This window comes from Falco cherrug, chromosome 4 (genome assembly GCF_023634085.1).
Source record: "Falco cherrug isolate bFalChe1 chromosome 4, bFalChe1.pri, whole genome shotgun sequence".
Classification (NCBI taxonomy): domain Eukaryota; kingdom Metazoa; phylum Chordata; class Aves; order Falconiformes; family Falconidae; genus Falco; species Falco cherrug.
In genome coordinates, this window is record NC_073700.1 from 107,477,204 (window position 1) to 107,496,396 (window position 19,193).

The 19,193-nt window shown below is 37.4% G+C and overlaps 1 protein-coding gene across 4 annotated transcripts in view; it reads left to right on the plus strand.

Moving 5' to 3' along the window:
* Positions 1–19,193, plus strand: part of TBC1D5 (TBC1 domain family member 5) — a 326,021-nt gene that overhangs the window by 236,760 nt on the left and 70,068 nt on the right. For all 4 annotated transcript variants that reach the window (XM_055709546.1, XM_055709545.1, XM_055709547.1 and 1 more), the window contains 2 exons: positions 7,019–7,161; positions 13,822–13,928. In XM_055709546.1, coding sequence (XP_055565521.1) covers positions 7,019–7,161; positions 13,822–13,928 — 250 coding nt within the window. The remainder of the gene's footprint in view (positions 1–7,018; positions 7,162–13,821; positions 13,929–19,193) is intronic.

The window sequence follows — 19,193 nt, forward strand, 5'->3', positions numbered from 1 at the left end:
TTTCCCTCTTGCAGGGGCATCACCACTGGTGAACATGCCTAAGGTACTGGTGGTACCTGGGCTGCTGGTGCCACCAGGAAGATGGTTGCAGGTGGGGAGCACCAGTAGGTGACAGTGGCAGCCTCGGAAAATCTGAAGCCAAGAACAGCACCAATGCTAAAACAGGTGCCTAAAGTTAGTTAAGAACTGGGACAGGAACCTACCCAAAGCAGGCTAACAGGTTCAGGAGTTTTATTGTAGAAAATTTCTAAAAATACGAAACACTACTGCTACAAAGATGCAATAACACCTTTTTCATTCAGCACGTTCCTGCTAGTGAGTCTATTACAATGGGTCTCACTTAAGACAGTAGTAAATGCTTTTGCAATGAGGGGTAAATTACAGTAAGGAGGGGGAGGTAATTATTAGGAATTCCTTTTTTAGAAGGAAAAACCTTCTTTAATAAGGAAATGCATAGTCTTCCAAAAACAGACAGACTTTTTCTCAAATGCAAACTGGAGTAATCTTTGCCAGTAATCTTAAAGAAACCAAATGGGAAAGGAAATAATCCACATAACCATTAAATGTTTATGCCATTTATTTGTAAAAATATAATTATAAGTATTCATTTTGAAGAGGGGTGCTAGTCTGTGTTAGATAAGGTAATTACTATTAAAATATCAGGATATTTAGAGCAGTAGGAAGTTTCAATAGGACAAATCAAAACCTTTTTCTATGTAAACTATGAACAGTATTATTGTTCATCACTTAGCCTAAATTTGAATGGGTCTATATTAATAAATGAGTGTTTATTATCATTATTATTTACTTTTAAATACTTATTTTCTGACAGGAAAACCTATGGTAGAGTTTGAAACCCATACAATCCATAACGTAAATGTGTGGTTTCATTTTTATTTGTTTTCGATCACAGTAATTTTTATCTTTGCATAAGTCCCCAGTGTTTAAGCCGTGGAACAAAAAGCCTGTAGATCTTACCATAGTTTTTAAAATTGAGAGGGCTTTAATATAACTATGTAAAACTTGAAAATGAATGGATGTGACCATAAACCAAACAGAATTTGAACCAGAAAAAAAAAAAAAACCCAAAAACAATAACTTACCTTGTGTCCACCCAGCAGCAGAACCATGATGCGTGGATGTGCTGCAGTGATCCACCAAAGCTTCATGTAGCCAGTACAGGAGAAACTGGGTGAAATGAAAAACCTGCATGGGAGTGCAGGACAAGGTAGTCCCACCTAGATCCTGATTACACCAAAGCATGTGTGTCATTCTCTGGCAGAATAGGACTCCACATACAAACCTGAAATTACTTAGATAAGGCAGGTGTATGTGCACACATAATAAGAATCGTTTTTTATATACTTTCTATTATCTCTGAGGAGAAGCTGAATGATTTGTTAGATGCTGGCACACACTTTTTCCCTCTTTATCACACGCACTTTTGTACAATCAGCATACACTACTGGACAAGATGTGGTAGGAATCTATATTTAAATGTTTTGCAACTTAAGTAAAACCTGATCATCTTGTCAGCCTTCTGAAATGACAAAGGCCACATAATTTTATCTAATAAATCCAGAATTAACATTTGAATTTATGGTTGAAGTAAACACATCTTCTAGCAAGATGTCTGTTTTCATTCCCTTCACAAGTTAAGTAGATTAAGGCAAAAAAATGGAACATATGCTGTAACAATGTCTCACTGTACATCCTTTATGGGTGGTGTGCATCTGCGGGTATGGTTTGTATAAAATGCTCAACGTTTACATTGAACACATCAGAGGTTTCTGTAAATCTCTGAAAGTCTGGTGATCTTCCCACATGACTTCAAAACACCACCAGTTGTTTGGCTTTATTGGGCTTCCATGTGCTTCTTTCCGTTCTGACAAAATCCTGGATCTTAATAATTTATTTTATTATCTTTTGTAATAAAGTTTTGTTTATTTTAGACATGTCATTTTTTTAATTGTTACACTTAACTGTTTGAACTTTCTTCTCATCTGTGATCATTAAGTTTCTCATGCAGCCTGAGCAGTTACCTCCCTTCCTAAAAGACTCTTGTAGAAGAGTAGCTGAAAGAAAAAGTTGTGATTATACTTCGGGTATGTTTCTTTCACTGTCTTGTATCATTTGAAGGTTTTATTAATCTCTTCAGGGCATTCCATACAAAATCTCTGAACTGTATAAAGCCACAGGAGTCTTGGTAAAAACAAGATTTATGAAGAAAGGAGGCAGAACACTAAAGAACTGGACTGTGTAACAGGTCTGAGCTGAAGTGTTGCTAAAGCTTGTCTTGGTTGGTCTCCTTCATGTCATTCAAAGAAAATAAATGACCTTCCTCATCCTCTGCTTGAGCTTGCCTGTCTCCCTTCTGACTGCCTGTGGCGACTAGCAGGTCCGGGACGGTTCCTGCTATCAGATGTCTTCTTTTGAGATACTTTTGCTGTGTATTTACAGCTGTCTTTGCTTTTTCTTCTCCTTCGTGGGAGTGTTGACGAGCGCTGCTGCGGAAGCGTGGCTCCTGTGTTGGTCCTGCGGCCACTTCTGCAGCAGGGCAGCCGCGAAGCCACCCAGCCTTCTTCAGCCGCAGCCCACCTGGGGGCCATAGGGTAGCAACACACACCTCTGATATCGTAGCGTGGGCATCAGGTCTGCCCAGAGCAGCGCTTGCTGGCTGGCATGGAACGATGTAATTCTTTATCGTCCCTACAGCTTTAAGTTCTTTTGAAAGCATTCTACAAATGTTGCTCCTCATCCTTTTTCCATATCTCGTTTTTGAACAAGCAGATCACAGCTCAAGTCTGTCTACCCTTTCTCCTAAATTATTGACCGTGACTTTACATAGTAAATTGCACTGGCTACAAATGTTTGCTTGAACATAATTCATGACAGAGTTTAAAGAGACAGAGCTTACATATCATTTTCTCAGTCAGTAAACAACTGATGTTAATTCTGGCATTTCTCAGCTTCCGAGTGCTTAGTTTTGATAAGATGGCGTTCTTTTCAATACAGTCCATTTAATTTTCTTATTTAAAAAAAAAAAACGCAGCGAAACTTGCGCTGAAAATGAAATGACGTCCTGCAAAATGCTGCTGACCCTTCCTTTCTCCAGAAAACTCCCACTACTGAGTATTGCAACCATGGGCAACTAGATGAACAGCGTCCTCCGCCATCCCGTTTGCTGAGCGGCGCTAGCCATCACGGGAGGGTGACGGGTACCCTTGCCATCTCCCGTGCAGGTAGGAGAGTGCAGCTGGGGTGAAGGACAGGATGGAAGATGCACCCTTGGGCTGGTGGCAAGAGTTAGGATGAAGCAGAACATACTCTGTGGAGCTTTCTTTAGGTCAACCAAGGAATTATCAAATTTGGGCTTGGGTTTTGTTTGTTTTTTTTTTAATATACACAGCAAAAAGGAAAAATACCAGAGACCTTTTTGGGTTTATTCTAGACCTTCGTAATGAAGTGCTTGAGGAAAAAAGTTAAGCATGAGAAGAATTTTTTTAACCTTGTTCTAATGAATAGTATCAATTAATAAAAAAAAAATCAAGCCTTGAGCAGATGCTTGGAGTGGAAATTATACTGAAGATTGAGTTTAGTAAGAGTACAAATGGCTGAAAACAGGCTGTTACAGCAGAATTTTTAGGCAACTTGTTGACAAGTTGTAGGTCCTAGATTTAGTCATTTACAAGTAGCTTCAGAGTCATGTTTTCCCTTCCCGAGTGTTGTGTTTTTTCTTACTCTTTCTGATTTCATTTTGTTGTTTTGTCCTCATAAACACGCCTCAACTGTTTGTATCACCTCATCTGTAACAATTTCTTAGGCTTATTTAATTTTTTAAAAGAATTCTCTGCCTTCCAAGAAGACAGAGAAGATAAGCAGCTAAATATTTGTAACACATAAGTTAATTTTATTGATGCTTGGAAATTGTCCTGTAAATCTCAGTCAAAATGGTTGTGGTTTAGCTAGAACTGGTAAGGCTGGATCATTGCCTTATTTAATGGCTTTACTAGAGCACAGTTTTATCCTGCTTTCCCTATATCGTAAGGTCATTAATGAATCATTATCTATTGCTAGTAATTACTGATCTCTTGAGAATATTGCTTTAATTATATAGGAATCATAAGTGGAAGATACAGTTACATATTCTACAGTGTAGGTAGTAGTACCTTGGCGTATTGTGGCTTTAAAGAATCTGGTAGGGGGTTTTTTGTAGATTTTAATTGCTAAGTGTGCCTGGTAAAATATGAATTACTGTATTACTGCATGTGATAAAAGGTATACTATTGTGAGCCTCACAGTCTGCAGGTGTAACAGATGTAAGGCAAGATTAACAGGACAGAACAATAATTAAACCAGAGACAGCCATCTCAAAAAAAAAAAAAAAACCAAAAAACACCACACCACCAAAAAACAGTTTATCACATCCAATGCAATTATTAAGTGTGTCTTACATTCTCTGCAAATATTTGTAAAAGCTGTAAAAACATGTTAGTTTGAAAGACAGCTTTTCAGTGTGGACACTTACTTTAAGGAATTAAGATCCCTTTTTATGAATATAAAAGCTGAGTGAAGTCCTGCCATATGGCAGTATGGTTCATAGGCAATAGGGTCCTTGGTTTATAGATGTGATGAGCTAAATGCCGCCAAAGAAAATAAGAGAGCATTTAGTATATATGCATTTAAAACAGTATGAACAGCTTACTCCCTTTAAGACTGGAAGGTTCAAATAATTAACGGTAATATTATGGTTGCAAAAGGAAGTCCAGTTGTTCTTCAGCAGTCTGCATCTGTGAAACGTGATACCTCTGGGGACGGAGATTTAATTTTCCCAGGAGAAAATATAAAAGCAGGAGAAAAAAAGGAATGACTTCTGCTTGAGCAGAATAAACCTGCATCTACAAACGATTAACACTGCATAATGAAGTAGTAAAGAAGCAAAAGAGATTTCTAATAAAAGACTAATAACAAATCCCATTACACCATGGTGTATTTTTTCCCTTGAAGTGTATTAGACTTTCAGCAAGGCTTCTGAATGAGATTTGGGTAGTTGCAAGCAAAGTCAGCTCAGATGCTTCAAGCTTAGCTGAAATTTCTCACCTAACAGTTTGTGTAACCGGTAAGTTGCAGTTTTACAGGTGGGAGGGGTTGTTAATGCAAGTAATAGGCTTCCCACTGAGTCTGGGTGATGGTTGTGTCACCATAGGATAATAGTCTCCTGTAGGCTAGGCACTATAGGGTTATGTGCCTCTATATGGTACAATTCCTGAGATGGAACAGACAGGGTATTTATTGAATAAATGCAGTAGCTAAGCCCTGCTTTTGTGTTAACAGTTCTGATTTCTCTTTCTGAGGCCTGAAAATGGCCTCCCAGGAAAGGGGTTTGCTCAAAGGGCGACACACACGGAGTTTGTGGGTTTTCATAGTTAACATTGCGAATTTTAGAATTACTACACTAACTTAAAAAGTTACAAGACCTTAGACCGTAGATGCTTAATAGAAGGACGAGATGATGCTGTCTTTTGAAATCACGTATTTTCACTTTTAAAAGGGAACATGACTTGCAAGGGGAGAAATTCTATGTAGTGATCTCTAAATCTGTACATGGATTTTTTTATATAGATTTTTTTGCGGTTTATACATATGGTTCCAGTGGCGGGGGGGGGGTGGGGAGGGTGGTAGTGAAGTTTAGTGAACAGGATCTTGAGTCACAAAACAGCCCTTTGAATTTCTTCTATAAGACTAGAGTCTTTTTGTACAGCTTGTTGCTATCTTAAAAGCATGTGCTCGACTGACGTGGTGGATTTCATTTGTCTAGAAATGAACTTTTATTACTGGAATCAGAAAAAAAAAAAAACCAAAAAAACCAGATGCCTTTAACCAACAATGAGTTCTGGGACAACAGTGGTTAAACATGAATTCTTACAAGTGAAACTAATCTTGATGAAATTTGTAGTTGCCTTTTTAGAAATTTTTGTGAGTTTTAAAGAATGACTTAATTTGCTTAGCAGAAATTTGCAATCAATCTTTTCTTGCCACTGAATAAACAGATTCCACATGTGTAGTAATTTGCATATCCCAGCTAAAAATGTAATTCATTATTTTTAAGTCCATTTCGTAATAACTATTTCAGGATTAATGTTACTAACTATTCTTTAGCTCTTTCAAATATGACCTTAGATAATCCTACCTAAAAAGTACAAAGCTGGTGGGTCTGCTCTGAAATGGGAAAGGGCAGTGCCTTTCCTGAGGTCAGCAAGTAAGTTAGTGTAAAAGCCAGAGCTGGAAACAAGAAATCTTGAGGAATAATTTTCTTCTACTGCGTCTCAAGTTTCCAGCCTCCAGCAAATACTGCATTTACTAAGACAGATTTTTACGTTTTGCTAGGTATGAAAACAGCACAGATATGAATAGGAATTAACGATATGGTCTACATGCAGAGTATCACTAAAACTGGTAAAGATTTAAATTAGGTTTGATCCAAATAGCATCAGCGTATTTTACATGGAGCTGCAAACACTGTCATCAATAACAGGGAGAAAGCCTCTTCAAAGTAAGTGTGACCCGGACCGTTTTAGCTGCTGTTTGGCATCTATCTCTCAATTGGCATTTACTTGACTGGCTTTTTCGGGGCTTCTCATAAACTTCACCCTCCTGTTTTTGCTGTTCCGGGCTATTCTTGCATAACATTTTATCCCTTTCATCTTAGATCACTATTACATTAAATGCTCAAAAATATGGTATATAGGATTGATATGTTTTGCCCTTTGAGGTTCACCCCCTTAATGATCTTAGTCAGTGAAGACTCTACAGTCTGTAAGGCATCACTTCTGTAATTTAGATGCAGTAACATTTCCACAAATACAATTAATTCAGTGGTTACCACAGATCTTCACGCTTGGCAAAATTTTTTGGTAAAATGTTGTGGATTGTAGTTGATCCTGGGTTGTGTATCCTGGCTTTACCATACTTGGCAAAGTAAAAAAATACAGACATCGTTTCCTTTTTTTTTTTTCAGGCGGTGGGTAAGGCTCCTCTTTGGACGTGAATTCCCACTTCAGGACCTTCTGGTTGTCTGGGATGCTCTATTTGCTGACAGTATCACCCTGAATTTAGTTGACTACATTTTTGTAGCCATGTTGTTATATATTAGAGATGCCTGTAAGTATCAACTATCTTACGATCTTATTGCAAACGTATTTTTCAACGAAAAAGAGGACTTGAGAAATGCAAAATTCCACTGTGACTTTATTAACAAACTGAAAATTGTTCCAAATGCTAGGAGAAGGAGCCGTTTATTATCAGATACGGTCTGCTGTATTCATGAAGCAAATTGTATCTTGGAGTTAAATGCAGGTTTGTTTTCTGAGTAGTTCTGTGGGTTTAGATGGAGTTGCAGATTTTCTGTGCAGCAAGTGGTACAGGTATGTATAGAGCTCCACCTTCTGACCAAGCTGGTGAGTTGAGTGAAGCCTCCCCTTAACACTGCAAATATTTTTATCCTGTTCTACTGTGAGAAATGGGAAAATGCACAAGCCAATGACTTGTAATTTTTTAATAGATATCTTGAAGGAAATGCAAATGCAGAGATAAGTAACTATTACAAAATACGTTTATTCAATGCCAGAGTGGCAGCTTTAAAAATTATCATTTCATTTTACTATGCCTGAAATATGTGCGAAGGTGAATTCTTATGGGTTAGCGGTGACCAATAAATACATTAAGCTGGGACAGACAAGAAATCACAAAAATGTTGTTAGCTTATATAATTGTGAATGGGAGGAGGACGATATGTAATGCTTAATTGAGCCATTTATTTCTGTCCCATCATGTTTTGCAAAAAAATCTGTATATATATTTGCCACAACAAAGTGTGCGTTTTGTGGCAAGATGCATGTCTGTCGTTAAATATGTGAATTCTACAGCATGCTGTTCAGAGTTAAGTATATACAATCTGTAAGCTTTAGGTTATAACAAGGTCACATATTTGACACAATTTTGTATTCTAGGACACATGAAGTTTTCAACATCTGTGGTTCCTATTTTGGGACCCAATCTTGAAAATATAACACGCATGTATTTTACACGTACTGTCGTTCCACTGCCTGTCTTCATATGTTTTTTTAATTACTTTTCAATAAACATGGAGCATATAGAGCTACCTTACATTACTCTCAAAGAAGTAGACGTTTAATTCAGTTTAGACGTTTCAAAATCAATGCTGCTGTTTCATGGTGATCTGATTCCAGGTCGTTACATTCTGCAATCTAAATCTGGCTTGTTTATGTGCAGTAAACTGAAATAATCTTAATTTTTTTAATATAGATATGTAGTGCAGATGGATCAAAAAATGTCTCTTAACATCAGTCCTTTACTTTGTGTCATCACTTCCCTTAAAAAAAAGCAACTTTAGAACTGTGATTGTAAGCACCTCTCTTCTTGGGGAGGGAAGGTTATTCTCTGTTCATTTTCTTTTGCTTCGTGGTGCTTATGTACAAGTATCAGTATGAAGTAACTAAAAATGTGAGCAAAAAGTGTGTTCTAGGCATCCGTATGAACTCAGTCTCCCTCTTTTGTCTGAAATCCCCAGGCTTTGTAAATAGAGCAGTAAATAGCTTTGAAGGGGAGTACCTTTGCCCAAATGAGATGCAGAGTCATCCCATCAGGACAGCTAATACTTCATACATATACTGCTTCTGTAATAAGTAACTTTGTGTTCTAAAGCTGGACCTAGTTAGTTACTTTAAGTGTGGTAGGATGGTGAAACAAAATACCTAGTCATAAACACTGTATAGCTGAATATATTTTCAAAGTCAGGCTCAAACAGCAGTGATTTCCACAGTTATTTGATAAATGAAAGCTTTTCTTATATATCTGTAATAGAAAAGTTTTCTATTTTTCCTGATTTTTTTATTGCTGGTAATACTTGAGCTTTGAATGGAGTTCAAAGTTCTGTTGTAATATTTTTAAAAACATTTTCAAATAAAAGAAGCTTCAAAAAGCTTCTCTTGGTGAAAGGAAATGTTAGCTCAAAACATCCGATGATGTTAATCATCTATAAATAAATGGTCTGGAAATTTTCAGTTTTAAAACTTAGAAACAATAGGAATAATAATAGAGCTTCTAAGATATTATGTCATTAAAATGTCAAATATAAGTAATGATAATAATACAGTACTAAAAGCATTTGAAAGTTTAAAAATGGTGCGGGTTCTTTTATACCAACACATTTGGGGATGGGAGAGAAGTTGCTGGTTCAGGAATTGATGGATTATTTTCTCTGGTTTGTTATGATGTTCTCAAGGGCGTGATTTCAAGAAAGTATTATTTCTGCTGTATTTTTCATTTTATTTGTATTTTAGTTTTGAAATTCTCTGTTACTCAAACTGTATTATTCAAGGAGAAGGGAGCATTTAGATTATTAGGTTATTCTTCATAGTTTTTAGAGATTACAGATACATAATCATGTACACAGACATTCTGTAAGCTGCTCTTTCAGTTTTACATCTGTATCCAAGAGAGATATATCCGTGGAGTGATAAACCTCACAAGCCAAGTGTAGGGTTGTGTACCAAAGTATCTGTGAGTTTTAATGAATTATTTTCTGGGTTTCTCTGGAAAAAATCACGCAAAACTTTTATTCTTTTATTCTGTCAAATCAGAAGCATGAATATGTTACTTCTTTTTCACCAGTCTGGATGTATATGTGTTTTTTGATGAAATCAAAACAGAGTGGAGGGTGTGATGCAAAAATATGTATGTTTTATGTACTTCCCTTCCCTTCAAGAAGGACAAAAATGAACAAACCTGGAAGACATGTCTATATTTTGCGTCGTAAACTGATGTCATTATTACACCAGGAGCTAATTTTGACTAATCAGTGTTAGAGTAAGTATATTTTTATCATGTTTCCACTTGAAGACTAGCAATGGCCATTGTTAGGGTGTATTTTTTCTTACCTAAAAGCACTCAGAATATTTTGAGGGAAATAAATGAGCCGCAGCCCCTTCTTAGAGGAGCTGATTTGTTATTTCTCTTATAGTGCAAGGTGTTTGTATTATCTGTGGTTAACTCTGTTCGGGGCCCACTCAAGAGAACACAGCCATGCTTAAAGCAGCAGGGGGGAGCAGTCCCACCCTTCCTGGGTTAGGAAGTCAGCTGGATACAGGGCTGGTGGCATCAAACATTAAACTCTTAAGAAATGACATGTGGCAGAAAATTAGGACTTTGTTGAAGACGAGTAGTTTACTATTGCTGCTTGCATTCAGGAATGGTTATTGGACCAGCAGAGAAAAATCAGTCTCATCTAAAGCAGAAGGGAGAAAGCAATTTGATGTTCCTCTGGGCACTGCATAACAAATATTAATGAAAAGACAGTAAGATTGCTTTCTCTATGTAGAGGAGTTTCTCTATTCCTTTCCCTAGAAATGCCAGTAGCATTCTTTTTTTTTCAGGAAGTGAGAAGTTGTTCACAATAGAAGTTGTGTTCACATGTGGCTCTTGCCAAGCCAGTTATGAAGGAAAAGCACCAGTACAGAAGTACCAAGCTTATTACAAGGCAGCTGGCCACAGTGTGAGATATTTCAACGCTGAACTTCAGCACCATCCAGCTGCTGCTGAGACTGCATAATTTTGTATTGCACAGAATCTCCTTCCAGAAATTTTATCCTATAGTGGATTCTTAGAAATCCTTTCAAATCTGAGATGCATATTCGGAGAGGGGGGTTTGTTTTGGCTTACTGCTATTGTCTTTATCATTTTTAAGAAAAATGCCACTCTGATGGATAACATTAAACATTTTTCCTGAGGAGACAAGAATCATGGAATGGTTTGGGTTGGAAGGGACCTGAAAGATCATCTAGTCCCAGCCCCCCTGCCAGGGGCAGGACACCTTCCACCAGACCAGGCTGCTCAAAGCCCCATCTAACCTGGCCTTGAACACTTCCAGCCATGGGGCATCCACAACTTCTCTGGGCAAGCTGTTCCAGTGCCTCACCACTCTCATCTTAAAGAATTTCTTCCTCACATCCAATCTAAATCTGCCCTCTTCCAGTGTAAAACCATTACGCCTTGTCCTGTCACTACAGGCCATTGTAAAAAGTCTCTCTCTGTCTTTCTTATAGCTCCGTTAATACGTTGAAAGGCTGCCAGAAGGTCTCCTTGGAACCTTCTCTTCTCTGGGTTCAACAGCCCCAACTCTTTCAGCCTTTCCTCACAGGAGGGGTGCTCCATCCCACTGCTCATTTTCGTGACCCTCCTCTGGACCAGCTCCAACAGGTCCATGTCTTTCCTGTGCTGAGGGCTCCAGAGCTGGACGCTGAACTCCAGGTGGGATCTCACCAGGGCAGAGCAGAGGGGCAAGAACCAGCTCCCTCAGCCTGCTGGCCACGCTTCTTTGGACGCAGCCCAGGGCACGGTTTGCTCCTTGGGCTCGAGCACACGTGTCGGGCTGTGGGCAGCATACAGATCACGATAAAACAAAAAGCACCATGAGGTGTTTCAGCAGAGTAATCCCTTTAACCCAAGGCTCCCCAGCACACAGAGCACTGGCAACAATGTCCTCTTCTGTAAAGGTTTCTACACGAATGGGGGACAGCTGAATATGTGGGGAAAAGCCTAAATATAAAATAAATACAAAAGTTAGCAGGCCGCCTTCATTAAATTGTTGGAGTTTTTTTAACTTTATATGAATGGTAAGGTTTCGTTTTAAAATTTAATTAAAAAAAAAAATTAGGGATCAGAGGGGACACAGGTCATTGCCTGACAGTTTGATTTTTTTTTCGTTTATTCAATTGCTTCACTATTATACATATCAAAAAAATTACTAATTGGAGTAAATGCCTTGTGGTTGAAGATACAATTTTTTTGTCATGGTTCAAGTCTTCACCATTAAAATAAATCAGCTTTTTTAATATTTAGTTTTCTCTATGTCTGTGAGACAGCAAAGAACTCTTCCAGGAAAAATAAAGAAAGGATAATTTTAATCCATTTTACATTGCAGAACAGAACACGTACTAATCTGTTGAAAAAAGAAATGCATTGGTCTTCCTGCCTACCATTTATAAAAGTATTTAGAATTTACTATCAATTTTCAGTATTTTTATTTGCTTTGGTAAAAAGGCATCATGATCATAACTGCAGTACAGTATCTTAAATTTGATTTACATATGAGTTTGATTGGGTATGTACAATGTGGTGTTCGTATTATACTCCTCTGAAAGAACTCTGACGGAGACCATTGTATTGTGTTCGTTATGCCAGCTTTGTGGCTTCCAGAAGAAAAAACAGGTACCTGAAAAAGAACAAGAAAAACAAAAGGATAGGAAAAAGAACAGGCAGAACAGATAAAGAATGAGTAGGATAAGTGAGTGCTTTACAAATGAAAGCAGATGTATGAAATTACAAGCTGTCGGATCAGCAACAGAAATGAAGATGATAAAGTGGTTCCCTACACAGATTATAATTATTCATTTTGCCCAGTCCTGCATCTTTTCCCCATAATCCTCTTGTTGAGGGAGGAAAGGTACAGGAGGATATGAGGTTTATTCACATGAAAGAAAAAAAAGTGAAACATTTAAATCTTTCCATCCACAAAACAGTCCTTTATTTTGCCTTTTATTGATTCAAAGTAATTTTGTATTTGCAATTATCCTTTCTGGAGTAGAGGTCTGATTAAAAAGAGCTATTTATTACTACAGCTAAAGTTCTCAGAATAGCAAAGTTTGTTAAAAATTTATTTACAATTACTATTGTTGGAGGCTGTCTTTATGTTGCAGAGTGCAAGCATCATTAACAGGCATTGCTTTGACAGCTGTGGCAGATGGATTGCCTGGATTTAGATGGTGCAAAAGAAAAGAAGTAGTTTACATAGACCTGCCTGAAAAGATGTCTTTAATAATTGCACTCATAATTAGATTGATTTGGGAAAAAACCACCCAAAACAGAAGACAGCAATAGCGAGCGAATAACCATAGAGTGTACTTACATAGATGCAGATAAAATCAAGCAGAATTATAACAAAATTATAAACTTGAGCAAAGCATGCTGAAAATTTCCTGAGTAAGTAAAAAATTCTGGTAAAGTTAATGGTATATTATATTTTTAAGTCCTTATGAAAGTAAAATATATCCTTCTCCCTTTTCCTGAGCATTTCGTGAATAGTTTCTGATTTACAAGAAAACAAAGAGTTGTTGACACCTTTCTATGCATGTGTGTGTATATATATATATACATGTGTGTGGGCATGTTTGTGTATATGTACATAAGAGCAACATAAAAGATATTTCAGCAAAGAATTGTCGTAGTGGAGGATAGTTATCATAAAAGCAGTACCGAAGGTAAGATTTATCTCACAAATTATCATGCTTAAATTTAGGTGTCTGCAGATGAGCGTCTGAAAAGTCATTGTCCATTTTGGAGTGTAGGACTAGTTCTTCAGGCTTCACCAACTGTATTGCCCTGACCTCCACACACTCAGGCAGGCTTCAGGTGCACAGCTACAGAGATCTAAACTTAGACATCTAAATCTGGAGCTAACATAAATGTCTATGACATAAAGTCACTGGTGGATTTAGCATTGTCCTTCATGATACTGGACCAAGCATCGTCGTGAAGCTTGCTTATTGCAATATCTTCTTTTACTCTGAGCACTGCTTGAGTTCTGAGAGACCTGATGTGGGCAAAGAGAGCTTACTCTGAACTGTCATGAATCTCCTGGAAAAGGTACTGTTTGGGAATATCAAAGTAAGATAGTAATATTTCACGTTTCTTCACATTCTCTTTTTTTTTTTCTTTTTTTATTTTTTTTCATTTTCATTGTAGTGATTTCAAGTAATTATCAGACCTGTTTGGGACTTCTGATGCATTATCCACCTATTGGAGATGTTCACTCTCTTATCCACAGAGCACTTTTTCTCCGAGATCCAAAGGTGAGATGCTCGCTTTGTAAATACAGGGAACAAATCTCTGTAATAAAGTGTTCTAAATACTATTCAGCTAGTGACAACCTACATATTGGGAACTAAACTGTAATTTCAGTTTTCTTCTAACCTGACAAGAACACTGAAGGAAATAGTTGGTAACCAAGAGTAGAAACAAGTTCTTTTATTCTTCAAAGGATGCTATCCTACTACTTTGCTTTTTATCCAGGAGCTCTGATAACTTCAGGTGTTTATGCTCTTGGGAATACCTGCCCTTGGTGTTCTGCACAGATGTCTTTCATCATAAAGTCTTCTTTTTAGGAAAATGGTAATATTTGATGTAATAACCTGGTAAACTGTATAGAAACTGGCACGCAAGTTCATCTGTAAGACCTTTTGGTGGGGTGTCTGCGGATTAATCCCTGTTAATCCCTAAAGCACTACCCCTACCCAATATAGTTCTGTGATGGTTTTCAATTAAAAACAAGTCTGCAGTTACAACCTGAAGAGATTCACACAAATAGTGTATAAATTCATCAATGTTATGTTAGGTATTACTAGCATACAGTTTCCGATATACCGATTTATACTTTAAAAAAAAAAAAAAATGGAAACCTTTTGCTGTTTGAGAATGGCACGTGTGTGTCTATAATATACAGCAGGTATCCACAGTACAGTGGGTAAAATATTTGAGATGAAGCTGTACACGGTAATCTTTGCAGTACTCAGATCTTTGGCAGATAGCCACATTTGTGCTGCTGGTTTTGAACTGTCTTCGTGGATGTCCTGTTACTAGGCTGCCAGTGTAAAGTCCACTTTCCGTCATCTTGATGCGCATCACCTGTGAAAGTGAGAAATTCATCCCTTCTGCACTCTGGCTGCCTTCTGCAAAATTTCATTCAGTACCGATGTTTACACTTTTATGGATTAAGAAAAAAATTGTCTGTTTCTGTATCTTCAGCACAGGTTTTGTGCTGAAATCTGCATCCTTATACAGCTGCTTTCTGCATTCCTCTTGGGCACAAAGATTTCTTCCATGATGAGAAGTAAAGTATATCATCTTTTCAGTGTCTAAGAAAGTATCTAACGTTACATCTCAGGAATCTTTCTTAAGATTTTGGCAGCAGTCTGTGAAATCAGACTGCCCAGCATTTATGTACTCTCTCAGCAAAACAAGACAGACGTATTTTTTAGAGGGAAGATACAGAGAGAGGAAAATTGTGCTAAGATATCAAACTAAATCCAGTGTGTAATCAGTCATTTATTAAAGGTATATGTTACAAGATAGAATAATTACTGATTATTCAGCTGTCCTCTAAGGCATCCTAGGCAGTATACAAGATATCCTACCAGCTGAAGGGGGCAAAAATAAACCACCGACTTCCCGTAAAAGAATCTGAATCGCTATTCTGCTCCTTACGCTCGTCTCCAACAGAATGAAGCTGTCAGGCTCGTAAGGCCCAGTGTCCTGTTAATTAGCATTCTCAGCTGTGCTTTGAATGCCTTGCTGAAAAATACTGGGTGTAGTTTCTACCTGTATTTCAGGTGGTTCTCCTTTCACTCAGGTGAATAAGTACTGAAAGCTCTTTCATGCAAAGATTGCTAGATGTTTTGTCAGTTTATATATGATTAATTACAATTGTTCCTCATTTCTGAGCTGTACTTATCTGCTTGGGAAATACCGTGAAGGTTAGGAAGCTGGGGTTTCCGGAGAATGAAGACTCCAGCCACCTCTCGTTTTACATTGGGTCTTTGGGTTGAGGCTGTATAAACAGATCTGGACTTCTTCCAGTGAGGAAATTAAACTTTTCTAAAGGATGGCTCTAAAAGAAAAAAATTGCTCCTGGTCTGAGAAAGAAATATATTTTCAGTGCTATGACTTGAGTACCTGTTTCTTACCTTTCCCTAGTTATGATCTTAAGTTTCACTTATGTCTTTAAGCATATGTTGGTTCAATCCCATGTATGTCTGAGATGAAAGTCTTGTTATTCTGTAAGACTTACAGATGAAAATTTTCCAAGTCTGTCAAAATTTTTCATTACACAGAATGAAGGGGAAGACTCAACAAGACTCAACTAATCATGGGTACCGTAGGAGTCTAAAGTCGGTACACAGATTATATACCAATATAAGTGGGAAAACTGTGATACCCTTTTTTTTGCTGTCTGCATAAAGATAATTCAGTTTGCCTTTATTCCCTGAGCAGATAAAAAGAGATTGGAAGAAAAGACGAGACTTTAGTCAGTAGTGTAAATTGTAAGTGATGATTAGCAAATTCAGTGCTTAATGATTTTTCTTCCTCCTTTGATGTTTTCCTGTGCTTTTCTCCATCACCAGCTTCTAGTTTCTAATGGGAAATTACATTTGGTTCAGTGCAATTTAGATCTCCTGAGCCAGGGCTGAGTTATTTTGTGTGGTACTTCTTCCAAGATTTCATTTGGCTTTTAATATGTGATGTCAGGGAACTCTTCTGTGGGAGACTGTTACATGGTCCAGTGGCTTATTTCATTATTTGTTGAACATAGCAAGAATGTTTAGTGTCGTTCCAAATATCTGAGAGGCTTGCTCTCTGCCCCTTGGAGCTTTAAACCTCAGCTGGACAAGAAATGCAGTTTACAAGTCATGAACAGGGACAGACAGGAATCTGCCTCTTGGGGTTTGTTAATATATATTGTCTTTGGGATTATTTTTGCAGCTAGGTAAATGCCAAATAATCTCACTGAGGGGAAGTTGTGGGGTATGTGGACTCAGGGAGGTTGGTGGTATGTACAAAAAACAGAAAGGTTCTTAAGGAACAATCCTGTCATAAATGGTGAAGTAGTTGAGATGGACCTGATACAGCCTTTCCATCCGTAACTTCCAATTCTGGAGATTTCCACGGGTTTCGTGGGTTTCCATGTCTAATAACATCCATTATTTCTTCAGTTTCCTTGGTCTGACATAACGGATCCCTCCTCCTTGCTTATTTGTCTTGTAGACTATCAAGAAAGCTAAACTTTGGCTTGATGAACCTGTCACATTTTGTTTGCTTCTTTTCACTATGGTCATCACCAGGAGAGCAACCTAAACATCAAAAGAAAGCTATACTTAAAAGATGGGTGGCATTTTTTTCTTACAGATGGACAAATACAGTCTCCTGACCTTTTCTGGAATTAAAGGTTAGCATAAGCCTTAGCATTATCCAGTAATGACAATATGAAAAGTAATTAGTGCTTGCCGTTAATCTAATACGTGCAGCAGCCATTCTTTTCACTTTGTGAACCCCAGTTGGCAGTTGGGATGAGAGGGCATTTTAGATACTGCATCCCTGAAATATTCCAGTGCCGTGGAAGAGAAATACACATCTCCGTAACCGCTGAAAACAAGTTAATGCACCTGTCTCTGAAGGGGACCCTGAGAGATACTCATTGTACAGGCAGGAGTATGGATCAATGCAGAATAATTGAATTCCAGCCTTTTCTGCATTTGGCTAGCTCCAGTTCTTAGGAAAATGTAGAATGAAAAGCTAAAATCAGTGTTGTTGTCTTTGCATAGGGTGATAAAGTTAACCTGCTTAGCAGAGTATTTGTTTCACATTTCTAATCTTTGAACAGATAATTACCTCAATTATTTATATGAAAGTAACTTCTATGCACGTGTAGTCCTTCTGAATATAAAAGCAGAGCTTCTTATGGAAGAATGGGCTATTAAAAGTATGTATATGTGAAATGAGAAAATAAAGGAAGGCTTTTTTTTGTGTATATCCAAAAGCATTTACTGAAGGTGTGTCTCTGTGTATTTAATATCCCACGAGTGGCCAATTTTCTTTATTTTTTCCTTATCAAAACTGTTGAGCACTGTTAATTTTCAAAGCAAAGGCTGCAAAATTAAGAAGTAGAGATACAGAGATAGGGCAGTGGAAAAATATAAAGTGATTAAAAAACATAGTTCTAACTAGAGTTGTTCAAATAAAAAAAAATTAAAAAACCCAATTAGAAACAAAAGTCATAGAAAATGTGAACATATTGTGTTCCTTAAATAACCAGATGTTCTTTCCTTCCTGAAGGCAGCCAGGGCTAGGAATAAAGGTTTAAAACTATTGTTTTAAGTTAACTGTGAATTTTGCAAATCTGTTTTCACCCTTTAGCAAATAAAATTCTAATACAGCAACATAAGCAAAGTAATTTTCATCTTCGGGTGTTCTTATTTGTATGTTGTTCTGTGTTAAGTGTTAACCTTATCACTGTGACTTATTAGAAAAGTAAAGCACTACATAGAATATTACGGTTTTACATTGCGTACTAAGAACCTGACAACCATCCTTTGTCTGAAAGCTTACTGTATTTATTGTTAATATTTTTGTAAAATAAGGTTGTGTTCAGATATTTTAACATGGTGAGTTACTCTATTCATTGAGCAAGCTAGTTAGGAGCTTAATTCAGTGGAGACACCTTTTATCACAAGCCAACGATTCAAAAAAGGAAAAAAAAAGTGGTTGTGCTTGGTTGATGGGAATTAATTTATTAGTTATGCTAATAATATTCTAGTAACTGCCACTGGTATTTTGTCAACATTGTATTTTAAGCGATTTGCTGACATTGAAAGTGGTCGTATAATAATACTAAATTCTAACTAAATCCACGCTGAAGCATACATGACATTTCAAAGAAGTCGTATGAGTTTGTCACGACTGAAATTGCAGGTACTGCCAGAAAACTTAAGCAATAATGTATGGTCATCATCACTTATATAACGGTTAGTCAAAGAAATCTGCATTTTAGCTTTTAACACTTTTCACAACCCAAGCAATGAGTGACAAGAGGAAAACACGGTACTGAAATTTTGATCTGAATTCTTTGTACATTTATTTTCAGCTGAATTTTCTTCTTAAGTAGCTGCCACCATCTCAGAGTTTCCTCCAAGCTAGTTTCATGTGCCTGAAAGGCTGTTGAGTTTTACTTTCTTCTTCTTCAGATAAATTCTTTTCCCTACACTCATTAACTGAGGTGCTGCTGCAGAGCTGCAACTGTCCTTTGAAAGCTGCCGTTATGTCAGTATTGTTTGTTTTGCTGCTTGTGGCAGGAGAAAAGCAGGTTTGGGGTTGTTTTGTTTGTTTGTTAGCATTGTGTGTGCAATCTGGCATTAATTACCTCTCTTTAATGACCAGATTGCAGCCAATCAGAAGTTGGGAGCTGGCAGTGTTTGGGCATTAGCAGCTCATTAATTTTTACCTACACACAGAGGTACTGCTGGGGTGCAGAGTCCATTTTGTTAGAGGGGTACCAGTAAGGGAGG